Genomic DNA, 13,398 nt, shown 5'->3' with positions numbered 1-13,398 from the left:
GAGTGGAGGGAAATGAAATGGAGTGTGTGAAAATGAAATGGAGTGGAGTGAAGGGAAATAAAAATGGAGAGGAAAGGAAACAAATTGAGAGGAGGTGTGTGGAGAGAAATGAAATTGAGGGGCATGACTTGGCGGGAAATGAAAAAGAGTGGAGTGGCGGGAAATGCATCAGAGTGGAGGGGAGTGAACAGAAATGGAGTGGAGTAAAGAGGAGTTGAGGGAAAATATACAAAGTGGAGTGGAGGGAAATGAAATGGTGTGGTTGGTAAAGAAATGGAGTGGAGTGAACAGAAACTAAATGGTGTAACAAGGAAAGAAATGGAGAAGAGTTTAGTGGAGAGAAATGAAATGGAGAGGAACTCATTGTCGAGAAATGAAAAGAAGAGGATTGGAGGGAAAAGCAGTATTGTGGAGAGGAGTAAAGGGAAATGGAGTGAAGTGGAGTCGAGGGAAACGATATGGAGTGGAGTTGTGGGAAATGAAATGGAATAGAGTGGCAGGAAATAAATTAGAGCAGGGCTGAGGAAAATGAAATGAAGAGTGGAGGGAAATGAAATGGAATGAAGTGGAGGGAAATGAAATGGATAGGAGAGAAATGAAGCGGAGTGAAGCGGAGGGGAGGGGAGGGGAGGGGAGGGGAGGGGAGGGGAGGGGAGAGGAGAGGAGAGGAGAGGAGAGGAGAGGAGAGGAGAGGAGAGGAGAGGAGAGGAGAGGGGAGGAGAGGGGAGGAGAGGGGAGGAGAGGGGAGGAGAGGGGAGGAGAGGGGAGGGGAGGGGAGGGGAGGGGAGGGGAGAGGAGAGGAGGGGAGGATAGAGTAGTGGGAAATGAAACGGAGGGGAGTAGAGGGAAATGAAATAAAATGGAATAGAGTTAAATGAAATGGAGCAAAGTGGAGGAAAATAAAATGGAGAGGAATGGAGGGAAATGAAATGGAGTGGAAAAGTGGAAAATGGAATGGAGTGGTGTGGAGGGAAATGAAACTGAGAGGTGTTGAAAGAAGGGAAACGATATGGAGTGCAGTTGTCAATGGTTTAAGGGCTGGTCCGGCCCGGTTCCGCGACTAGTGGGGCAGAGGGATTTCGCAAAATCCGTGCCTCCAGGAAGGGAAACAGGGGACCCCAAAATAATTAAAAACAGCCACAACGATCTGAGGAGAAACAAACTAATTTACTAAATATAGTATCGGAATGTAAGATAACACACTATAATACAATATAAATCAACAATAATTAAGAAAAAGATTGTCCGAGAGCCAAAGGCCTTACTCTAATACTGAAGCCTTGCATGCAGTCAGGAGCAGCAGTAGTGAGCCGATCCGACAGGGAACATGGCGAGACGAGAAGAGAAACAAGTCAGATGACCTGTGCCCTTATATCTGTTCCCTTGAGCAGGAATAACAGTACTCAAAAAGGCTCTTGGGGAATGTAGTTCTTCTTCTCTTCCAGACAGGTACCCGGAACTAAAGCATTTGCTGTTTAACTCCCAGTACACTGCATGATGTTGTGATGTGGAATACTGATAACCAAAAATCATAAAACATGACAGGCGCCATTGCTGATCCTCGCACCATGTCGCCACCTCTTTTCGTGACTTTCGTCCTGCATCTGTGAAAACTGTAATTGCATTTTGCAGCAGAGCCCTACTTTATTTTGGTATCACTAACCACCACCGTTGAGTCATCCACTTAAGAAATGGCGATGCAAGAGGGCGTACTTCCAAATTAGCCCCCGAGCTGAGGAGGCTAGATGCCAACTCAGTCGAGTTCTGTATGTACCAGTCCAAATCCTTGCGTTTTATGGGTAGATATATCGTTCCAGGTTCTTCCCCTGCAATGTTGAGTACTCGTTTGCGCCCCTTACACACCAGTTCTGCCAAATTGTCGATCATCTGCTGTATTGTGGTCCTTGGCTGTAGGGTTGTGCATAGCCATTCCAATACCCTAATGTCCATCTGCTCCCCCTTTTTCTTTTTGCGATGCGTCAGCGCAGACAGCAGCCGCGTTCGCCCAAGGAGCAGGGTGATGTCGATGGGGAGCAACGGGTCACGTCGGTCAACAGACCGTTCCACAACAGTTTGCACGAGGCACTCAATAATCTGTCGTTGTTCAGGAGATACTGAAACACGAGCGGCAGGATTGGTACACTTAAGAAGAGGGCGCAGTGAGTTGAGTTTGTCATTCGAGAGGCCAACAACGGGCCGTAGCCACTGCAGATCCCCCAACAATTTTTGGGCGTCATTATGTGTCCAAATATCTGTGTGCAGCGTAAGTTTTTGCGGGCGAACATACGATTGTGTGATCACCCATCGGAGATATTTCCGCAGGGGCTCATGCTGCACCTTCTCCGGAGCTATCACTAGTCCTTTGCTCTGGAGAGTTCGTTCCAGATACAATTCCTGGTCCACTGTAAAAGGTCGTGACTGAGCAATCAGGATATCATCCATGTAGTGGTAAATCACCGCGTGGGACCAGGCCTTGCGCATGGGCTCAAGGGCGGCGTCTACAAACAGTTGACAAAGGGTAGGGCTGTTCTTCATGCCCTGAGGGAGAACCGTCCACTCATAACTCGCTGCGGGACCCCCTTTATTTGTGGTGGGCACTGTGATAGCAAAACGTGGTGTATCTTTTCGGTGAATCTTTATTGTGAAAAAAAAGTCCTTCAAATCCACTATGAGGAGGTGCCAATTTTCTGGGATCATGGCTGGATTCGGGAGTCCAGGCTGTAGGGCTCCCATAGGTTGCATTTGAGTGTTAACCGTTCGCAAATCATGCAAAAGTCCTTATTTCCCTGATTTCTTTTTAATTACGAATATAGGTGTATTCCAAGGGCTGGTAGATGGTTGTATGTGACCTTTCTGCAATTGTTCGGCCACTAGCTTGATAACATTGTCCAGGTTTTCCTTCTTCAGTGGCCACTGCTTGACCCATACAGGTTTATCAGTTATCCATGTGAGACGAATCAGGAAAACCCACACAGAGGCCGCTAGCGAAAACCCGAGTCTCGCGTGGTCAATACTATCCCGAGTTGATCCAAGACATCTCAGCCCACCAGGGCTTGTACCCCAGTTGGTAAGGGCATAACAACCATCGATGACGATTTGAATCGGTCGTACACTTCTTGATACCGCAACAGCTCCCCCTACCCCTTCAACTCCTTTGTCCACGCATTCAAGGGGCCAGGACTGCGGCCAAAAATGCTGTGCCACAATAGTGATGTCTGCGCCGGTGTCAAGCAGAGCACGAATGTCATGCTGAAGGCCAGCAGAGTAGAGACTGATGGTGATCACCGGTCACTGTTTCATGAGCACTGTAAGCATAACTAGGCCTCCTGTGGAGCCAAAGCCCTTGTCTTCCCTGTTCATGTCAGATTCCGGTTGTAGGCTCTGAGTTAGTACTGGTAGCGGTACAAGGTGAACAATTCCCGATCCGGCGGGAATATGTACAGGGGGAAACAGTGTTTGGATGACAATTTGGATAACCCCCGTAAAGTCCGCATCAATGATTCCCGGAAGAACAGTCGCTCCATTAAGGCCTGTAGAAGAATGTCACAGTAGCAAACATCCTACCAGTGATCCATCGATTATCATTGGTCCTGTGGCCGTAGAAGGAACCCGGACTGGTTTTTGGTCAATTGCTGTTACATCTGTTGCAGTTGCCAGGTCCCAGCCGAGGCTCCCCCTGTGGCGGGTCGTAGTTTGGAGACTCTGGTAGTGGCTCGTGGCTGACTGCTGCTGGCGGTGAGTGGTTCGACGGTGTCCCGTTCAGGGGGGATACGACCGGAGCTGCCATTGTTGTCTGCGCACGGCGGCTCTTCGCGCTCGTCCGGGAGTTTCCTGGCATGCGGCACGGTAACGTACTGTGGTTTGCGGAGTTGCAATTTTTGCACCAAACCTTCACCCTACAATTCCTTTTCCAGTGTCCTAGCTTCCCACAGCAAAAGCAATTCAGTCCCTGACACCTCCGTGGCCGTACATCTTTTGTCACTCCTCCCCCCGCTAACGGTGCTAAAGCAGCAAAAGCCTGGGTCTGGGCTTCTACGAATTTGCCTCCCAATTCTTGTTGGGCTTCTGCGAATTTACCTCCCAATTCTCGTATCGCTTCTCCTAAGAATGCCTGCGGCCCTGTCGGTACTCTACTCATGCGTTCCAACATCATTTCGATAGTAGCATCAATGGGGAGAGTAATCAGGATGGATCTAGTAGAGCTGTTACAGTTTTCCATCGCACATTGACGAAGCAGTGCAGCTCTCATCCAGTCTGGGACACATGCCCTGTTTATGGCTTCTGTCACCTTATCTACAAAACTCGCAGAAGTTTCCTCCCTCCTTTGTTTTATAGACATATAGGATGGGGTCAGGGCAAATGTCTTGACCATCTTCAATGTCTGTCGAGCTGTCCGCATGCCCTCAAGGCAGACATCAGGTCCAAGGTAAACCTGCATGTCTGGAGTAGCAAACGGCCCCATGCCCATTAACTGTTGTACAGTTACGCCAAACAAAGGGTCCCCTTCAGCTCGAGGAGTATTGGAGCTAACCTCATGCAATCGCTGCCAGTGGGCTTGCCATAGTAGTTGTTCCAACTGGCTCATAATCATGCGCGCTATCACCTTAATGTCCTCTGGGACAAGTACACTGCTGCCCCAAATATAGTTCAACATCTGTTTCGTAGGCTCCCCATCCAGTCCACTGTCATTGACCGTGGCTCTCAGTTGTGGCAACAACTTCCACCCAAGCGGCAGATAACCCCTTCGAAGACCCCCTTCCCCCTCCTGCTCTTACCGAACGGGAAACGCCTGCATTACTGCCTCAACCACTGCCATATCCCCCGCCCCCATTGCCTCTCTCGCTACGACGGTCCAATCAAGTCGAGAGGGGCGTGGCTGGCTGGGGGCAGGTCGGGGCGTAGTTACCTATGCTGCCGCTTGCCTATTGAGACTGGGGTCCTCACTACATTTCGTAAGACAAGAACCCTTAGCTTGCCTAGAATCCTCACTCCCGTTTCTGCCACCCCCCGCCGGGTTGTGCGGGTGCAGGTCAGGAGCCTCGTCCTCACTCTCATCTCCCAAACTAAAACCATGACAGGGGGGCACTGGGATTCACTGACTCCCCCACCTCCTGAAGTGCACTAGTTAGAACTGGGATAGACGCTCTGGATGGAGGCATTGGAACATAATCACAGCCAGGTTTTATCCGTCCAGTGTCCTCAGGGAGCCCTGCCAGGTGTCGTGACGCAGTGGCTGCTACCTGTTTCTCCACCTTATGTTTCTTTATACAATTTATCACTTCCCTCCATGCTTTCATCAATTTCCTTGCACCCTTATCCTCGTCTATCACCTTATGCCAAAGGGTGTCCCCAAATTTGCTCCATGCCTCCTCCTCAAAAAACTCCTCGGAATGAACAAACATTCCATCCGCCTTACCATAGGCTGTCAACCCCGGCACCTGTTTAACGATACCCAATTCCACCCCTCGCTTCTCTAAGAAGCGTTGTAAAAGATTTAGGGCTACCTCTCTTTCCATGGTGCACTGCAATCCGTACGTTCCGCGCCTAACCGCTGTACGTTCCGCGTCCAACCGCTGTGCGCCGTATTGTGCGTTCCGTGTCTCACCGCCGCATGCAGTGTCCGATAGAGTGCCCTCTGGATCCGTGCAGACCCCTCTTGGACTGTCTAGGCAATGCTGCCCCCCAACTCGCCGCTGCGACGTTGGTGCTCTCTGATTCACGCTACATGAACACTCTGACCTTCAATCCCGGTTTCTTGGGTCCCTTGTTCCTTCAGTCTCGGTTTCTCGGGTCCCTGTTCGGGAGCCAGATGTTGCGGATCCCCCTGGTCCTTGGTTGTCGTGGACCCCCAAGGGTTTGAAACCGGAATTTAGTCCGTTCGCTGGCCGAGCCGTGTGGGGAGTGATGACATGACCCAATATGAGTGCATCAGAGTCTCCGTTTATTATTCGTTACTTACACACATATATAGATCGTGGCTAACATGTGTCAGCTTGTAATTGGTTGAAGCATTGCGAAAAACCCCCTGCCTAAGAATACTATTGGTCGTCCATGTTTTCATACCATTCCAATGTCTTAATCTCTTCCCAGGCTAGCTACCCCCTTATCTTAACTAAAGCCTAATTTGTCTTCCTGCTTTGAAAACTTCAAGGTCTCATAGCCTGGGTTGTGCACATAGCACCCGAGCTCACAGCCATTATAACGAGCTAGTACTTTTCCATTTGTATCTCCTGCCAATTGTTAGGCCTGTTCTGCTCGTACAACTGTTCAAGAGACCCATGACCCCCTCGACTGTGGAGCCATCCCTCAACACTCCACTCCACTCAGTTTCAATTCCCTCCACTCCACTCCGTTTTTGATAGCTCAAATCAGTTTCATTTCTGTCCATCCACTCCATTTCATTTCATACCACTTCACTCTATTCACTTCACTTCGCCCAACACCACTTCATTTATTTTCCTATACTCCATTTCATTTCCAAAAACAACAATTCATATCACCCACAGCACTTCATTTTATTTTCCTCAATGCCGCTACATTTCATTTCCTGCCACTGTATTTCATTTCCCTCAACTCCACTCCATATCAATTTTCTTTATCAACTCCACTCTGTTTCATTTCCTGCCTCTCCACTCTGTTTTATTTCCCTCCACGCCAGTCCTCTCTATTTCATTTCCCTCCTCCCCAACTCATTTAATTTCCCTCTAGTCCACTCCATTTAATTTTCTTCCACCCCACTCCATTTCACTGCCCACTAGTCCACTCAGTTTTATTTCCCTCCACTCAACTCCATTTCCCTTTACTCCACTCCACTCTGTTCCCCTCCAGTCCTTTCAAATGCATTTTCTTCAACCCCAGTCCATTTCATTTCCCGACCCTGCATTCCACTCCATTTCGTTTCCCACCACTCCACTCCATTTCCCTGCACTCCTCTGCACTCCATTATATCTCATTCCCCTCCACTCCTCTGCATTTCCCACAACATCACTCCTTTTCATTTCCCGATGCTCCACTGCACGCCATTTCCCTCCACTCCATTCCATTACATTACCCTCCACTCCTCTTTATTTTATTTTCCTCCACCCCACTCCATTTCATTTCCTGCCGCTTCATTCTATTTCATTTCCCTCACTCCACTCCATATCGTTTCCCTTCTTTCAACTCCTCTGTTTCATTTCCCTACACTCCACTCTATAGTGTTTCCCTCGACTCCACTCCACTCCATTTCCCTTTACTCCTCTCCACTAGACTGCTTTTCCCACCACTCCACTCCTTTTCATTTCCCGACAATGCGTTCCTCTCCATTTGATTTCTCTCCACTCAACTCATCTAAATTTCTTTCCTTTCCACACCATTTAATTTCTGTTCACTCCACTCCATTCTATTACCAACCACTCCATTTCATTTCCCTCCACTCATCTTCATTTTATTTTCCTCCACTCCACTCGATTTAACTTTAACCACTCCATTCCATTTCATTTCCCTCAAGCCCACTTCATAACATTTCCCTTCTCTCAACTCCACTCTGTTTCATATCCCTCCTCTCAACTTTATAGTTTCCCTCAACTCCACTTTACTCCACTCCATTTCTGTTCACTCCTCTCCACTCTACTGCATTTCCCACCACTCCACTCTTTTTCATTTCCCAAGTCTTTCCTCTCCGTTTCATTTCTCTCCACCCAACTCCTCTCAATTTTTTTTCTTTCCACTCCATTTCATTTCTTTTCACTCCACTCCATTTCATTTCCCTTCACTCCATTTCATTTCACTCCACAGCACTTCATTTTTTTTTCCTCAACTCCTCTCCATTTCATTTCCAGTCACGGCATTTTATTTCATTTCCCTCAACGCCACTCCATATCGTTTTTCTTTATCAACTCTACTGTTTCATTTGTCTCCTCTCTACTCTGAATATTTCCCCCTAATCCGGTCCTCTCCATTCCATTTCCCTCCTCCCCACCTCATTTAATTTCCCTCTAGTTCACTTCAACTAATTTTCTTCCACCCCTCTTGATTTCATTGCCTACCAGTCCACTAAGTTTTGTTTCCCCCCACTTAACTCCATTTCCCTTTACTCCACTCCACTCTGTTCCCCTCCAGTCCTTTCTAATGCATTTATCTCCACTCCTGTCCATTACATTTCCCGACCCTGCATTCCACTCCATTTCTTTTCCTCCACTGCACTCCACTATATTTCTCTGCACTCCACTCCATTTACTGTCTCTCCCCTCCACTCCTCTGCATTTCCCACAACACCAGTCCTTTTCATTTCCCGATGCTCCCCTGCACGCCAGTTTATTTCCCTCCACTCCATTCCATTTCACTTCGCTCCACTCCTATCCATTTTTTCTTCCTCTTTGCTCCCTTTTTTTCCAACCACTCCATTTAATTTCCCTTCGCTCCTCTGCATTTTATTTTCCTCCACCCCTCTCCATTTCATTTCCTGTCACTCCATTCCATTTAATTTCCCTCAACTCCACTCCATATCGTTTCCCTTCTTTCAACTCCTCTCAGTTTCTTTTCCTTCCACTCCGCTTCACTAGATTCATTTCCCTCCACTCCACTCCATTTCATTTCCCACAATACCATTCCATTTCATTTCCTTCCACTCCTCTCTATTTTATTTTCTTCCACTTTACTCCATTCCGTTTCCAACCCCTGCTCTCCATTTCATTTCCCACCACTCTATACAATTGCTTTTCCCTCCACTCCTCTCCATTATATTTATTTCCACTCCACTCCATGTCATTTCATTCCATCAACTACAGTCTGTTTTATTTCCCCCCAGTCCATTCTAAATCAATTCTTTTCTCCCCACTACACTTTACTCCACTCCACTTCATTTCCCTCCTATCCATTTCATTTTCCTCCATTCCATTTCATATAAATTCCATTTAAACCACTACATCTATCTTTCTTCCACTCCACACCATTTCATTTCCCAACTCTCCACTCATTTTCATTTCCCTCCACTCCACGTCACTCCGTTTTAGATATCTCCAATCAATTTCATTTCTCTCCATCCACTCCATTTCATTCCATACCACTTCACACCATTTCATTTCCCTCTACTCAAATAAACGTCATTTCATTTCCCTCTACTCCATTTAATTTCCAAACACTCCATTTCATTTCACTGCACACCAGTTCATTTTATTTTCCTCAACTCCTCTCCATTTCATTTCCGGCCACTGTATTTTATTTCATTTCCCTCAACTCCACTACATATAATTTTTCTTTATCAACTCCACTCTGTTTCATTTCCCTCCTCTCCACTCTGTTTCCTTTCCCTCCACTCCAGACCACTTGTTTTCATTTCCCTCCTCCCCACCTCAGTTAATTTCCCTCTAGTCCACTCCATCTTATTTTCTTCCACCCTACTCCATGTCATTGTCCACCAGTCCACTCAGTTTTATTTCCCTCTACTCAACTCCATTTCCCTGTACTCCACTCCACTCTGTTCCCTTCCAGTACTTTCTAATTCATTTACCTCCACTCCAGTCCGTTGCATTATCCTCCTCTCCACGCCACTCCACTCCATTTCCCTGCCCTCCACTGCACTCCATTATATCTCACTCCCCTCCACTCCTCTGCATTTCCCACATCACCACTCCTTTTCATTTCCTGATGCTCCACTGCACACCGTTTCAATTCCCTCCACTCTATTCCATTTCATTTCCCTCCACTTCACTCCTTATCGTTTCATTTCTTTCAACTCCTCTCAGTTGTATTTCTCTCCTCTCCATTCCATATCGTTTCCCTCGGCTCCACTTCATTCCATTTCCCTTTAATCCGCTCCACTATACTGCTTTTCCCACCGCTCCACTCCTTTTCATTTCCTGACAATGCATTCCTCTCCATTTGATTTCTCTCCACTCATCTTGTCTCCATTTCTTTCCTCTCCTCACCATTTAATTTCTGTTCACTCCACTTCATTTCATTGCCAACCACTCCGTTTCATTTCCCTCCACTCCTCTTCATTTTATTTTTCCCCCCCTACTCCATTTCTGTTCCTGCCAGTCCATACCATTTCATTTCCCTCTACTCCATATAGTTTCCCTCAACTCTACTTTACTGCATTTCTGTTCACTCTCCTAAACTCTGTTTGACATGGTTTTATGATTTTTGGTTATCAGTATTCCACATCACAACATCATGCAGTGTACAGGGATCTAAGGAGCAAATGCTTTAGTTCCGGGTACCTGTCTGAAAGAGAAGAAGAACTACGTTCCCCAAGAGCCTTTTCGAGTACTGTTATCATTCCTGCTCAAGGGAACAGATATAAGGGCACAGGTCATCTGACTTGCCCCTCTTCTCGTCTCGCCGTGTTCCCTGTCGGATCGGCTCGCTACTGCTGCGCCCGACTGCACGCAAGGCTTCAGTATTAGAGTAAGGCCTTTGGCTCTCGGACAATCTTTCTCACAATTATTGTTGATTGATATTGTATTATAGTGTGTTATCTTACATTCCGATACTATATTTACTAAATTAGTTTGTTTCTCCTCAGATCGTTGCCGCTGTTTCTGATTATTTTGGGGTCCCCTGTTTCCCTTCCTAGAGGCGCGGATTTTGCGAAATCCCTCCACCCCACTAGTCGCGGAACTGGGCCGGACCAGCCCTTAAACCGTTGACACTGTTATATTTCCCACCACTCCACTCTTTTTCATGTCCCGCCAAGTCATTCCTTTCCATTTCTTTTCTCTCCACTCAACTCCTCTCAATTTTTTTCTTTCCATTCCATTTCATTTCCCTTCACTCCACACCATTTCATTTCCACACACTCCATTTCATTTCACTCCACACCACATCATTTTATTTTCCTCAACTCCTCTCCTTTTCGTTTCCTGTCACTGCATTTTATTTCATTTCCCTCAAGTCTACTCAGTATCATTTTTCTTTATCAGCTCTACTCTGTTTCAATTCCCTCCACTCCACTCTATATAGTTTCCCTCAATTCCACTTTACTCCTCTTCATTTCTGTTCTGTCCCCTCCTCTCTATTGCATTTCCCACCACTCCACTATTTTTCATTAGTCTCAACTCCATTTCATTTCTCTCTGTCATGTCTTTATGATTTTTAGTTATCGATATTCCACATTGTAACATCATGCCGCGTACTGGGAGTTAAAGAGCAAATGATCTAGTTCTGAGCACTTGTCCGGAAGAGAAGAACTACGTTCCCCAGAAGACTGTTCGAGAGCGGTTATCATTCGTGCTCAGGGGAACAGATAGAAGGCCTGTAGGTCTCCTGATCTGGGGCTTCTGCTTCTTCTCGTCTCATCGTGCTTGCTTTTGGATCATCTCGCTGCTGCTCCCGACTGCATGCTAGGCTTCAGTATTAGTGTAAGGCCTTTAGCTCTTGGACAATCCTTCTCTAAATTATGTTTGATTTTATTAACAATTATATTGAATTATATTATTATACTGTGTTATCGTGCATCCCGATACAATATTTAGTAAATTAATTACTTTGTTTCTCTTCAGATCGTTGCTACTGTTTTTTTTAATTATTCCACTTTTTTTGTGTGTGTGTGTGTGGGGAGGGGGTACTGTTTCCTTTTTCTGGAGGCACGGATTTTGCAAAATAAAATCCCTCCGCCCCACTAGTCGCAGAACCGGGCCGGACCAGCCCGTAAACTGTTGACATTTTTGGTGGAGAATGCGGGCAACAGCTGCTTTGTAGCTTTTCAGAACAGCTCTCGAAGAGTTTCGTTGGGGAAGTTTATCTCTTTCACAGGTGCTCACTGAAAACTTGACCTTGAAAGTCCAGGCGGACTGCCAATATTCTGAGATATTTTGTAAACTTTGAGCACTGCTATCTTACTTCAGTAAAGAAGAAGGAAAAAACATTGATCCTGCTTTCTGGTTTAAACCAGTTTGTAGAGAGAGCTGCTAATTTCACAGAACTTGTGATTTTGAAGCAAGTTCCCAGTCTCTCTTTCGAATCCTTTATGGATTGTTTGAATGCTCATCTGATCATGTTGTTAATCTCCCTGAATGCACTGTTTGTCATTGTAATTATTTCACTCAGTATCTGTATTTTTAATATAATGAAGAAGAAGCCTTCCCAAAAGCCAGAGAATACTGAGTGGCAGGGAGTGTGGAGAGGCTTGGGAGAGACTTTAGAGAAATGGACATGTTCGGTGTCATGGAACTTTACTCCTGAACACCTGAAAAACCCTGAGAGCCTAAACAGATATTTGAGACAGGGATGTTGTGGCCTAGGCTGTTCTGAGGAGGCACAAATGATTTGGGGCCTGGCTAATGCTTATCGGGCCTTATTTAACACGATCCCAGAGAGGGGGAGAGTTTCTGAAATTGAGAGGGAGAGTGTCCGTGCTGAAAGAGAAAGTCTCCAGGAGACAGTATTAGATGAGCGAGAGAGTCTTCAAGCCGAAAAGGAGAGTTTCCAGGAGAGAGCCCGAGCTGCGAGGGAGAATCATCAGGACAAGGAAGAGAGTCTCCTAGTTGAGAAATCCAAGTTGAGAAATCCTAGTTGAGAAATTTGAGTCTTCAAAACCAAAGAGAGAATCTTCAGTCTGAGCGAGATGCCCTCCAGTCCAAAAGAGACACCCTCCAATCTGAACTAAATACCCTCATAATCAAACGAGACAGACACTGAGCTGAGCTGGAGAGTAAGAGCATCGGGACTGACCAACCTGATCAACCACAAGAGGCACCAGAATCAATGTCAGTTGCCCCTGTAAGAGGACGGAAAACAAAACGAAATCTTGACTCAGAACAGAAGGAAGAGGAGGAAAGAGGTCCAGAGGAGCAGCTCCATGTTCTAGGGGAACCACTCCAGAGCCCAGGGGAGGGGCCCTCAATAAGATCACGGTCACCAACGCCCAGGAGAGTAACAAGAACTCCTGAAAGAGCAGGAGGTGAACGAGACATCATTACCATTACTGATAGATCTTTGAAAATGAACAAAATTTGTGGTCTGAGAAAAGACTTCACACGCCACCCCAACGAGCCTATTGTCACCTGGTTACTTCGATGCTGGGACAGTGGGACCAACAGTGTGTTGCTAGATAGTAGAGAGGCTCGTCAGCTCGGTGGCATTGCTAGGGACTCAGCCACTGACAGACATATTAGCACATGCCAGAACCAGGCCTTCACCCTCTGGAAGCGGATGCTGTTGTCTGTGAAAGAAAGATACCCCTTCAAAGATGACCTGATGCCTGAGAAAAGGAAATGGACTGATATGGAAAAAGGCATCCGTTATTTGAGTGATCACGCCGTGGTGGAAATGATACATAGCCCCACTTTCATTCCGGACAAGCCTGACCAAGAGCATGATCCTGAGAACGTCAGGTGTACACCACATATGTGGCGCATATTCACAAAGACTGCACCAGAGAGGTATGCCAGTACATTTGCTGCAATGTATGACAGA

At 46.6% G+C, this 13,398-nt stretch overlaps 1 protein-coding gene across 1 annotated transcript; it reads right to left on the bottom strand.

Annotated features, from left to right (window-relative positions):
* Positions 1–1,157: 1,157 nt before the first annotated feature.
* On the bottom strand, positions 1,158–2,774 carry LOC107049274 (endogenous retrovirus group K member 18 Pol protein-like). The gene has a single exon (XM_040655213.1). It carries the CDS (start codon positions 2,740–2,742, stop codon positions 1,645–1,647), a length of 1,098 nt encoding a protein of 365 aa, XP_040511147.1. The 5' UTR covers positions 2,743–2,774; the 3' UTR covers positions 1,158–1,644.
* Between the last annotated feature and the right edge of the window lie 10,624 nt (positions 2,775–13,398).

Source organism: Gallus gallus, chromosome W, assembly GCF_016699485.2.
Source record: "Gallus gallus isolate bGalGal1 chromosome W, bGalGal1.mat.broiler.GRCg7b, whole genome shotgun sequence".
NCBI classification, from domain to species: domain Eukaryota; kingdom Metazoa; phylum Chordata; class Aves; order Galliformes; family Phasianidae; genus Gallus; species Gallus gallus.
The sequence above is the reverse complement of the archived record's forward strand: the minus strand, read 5'-3'. Positions and strand labels throughout refer to the sequence as shown.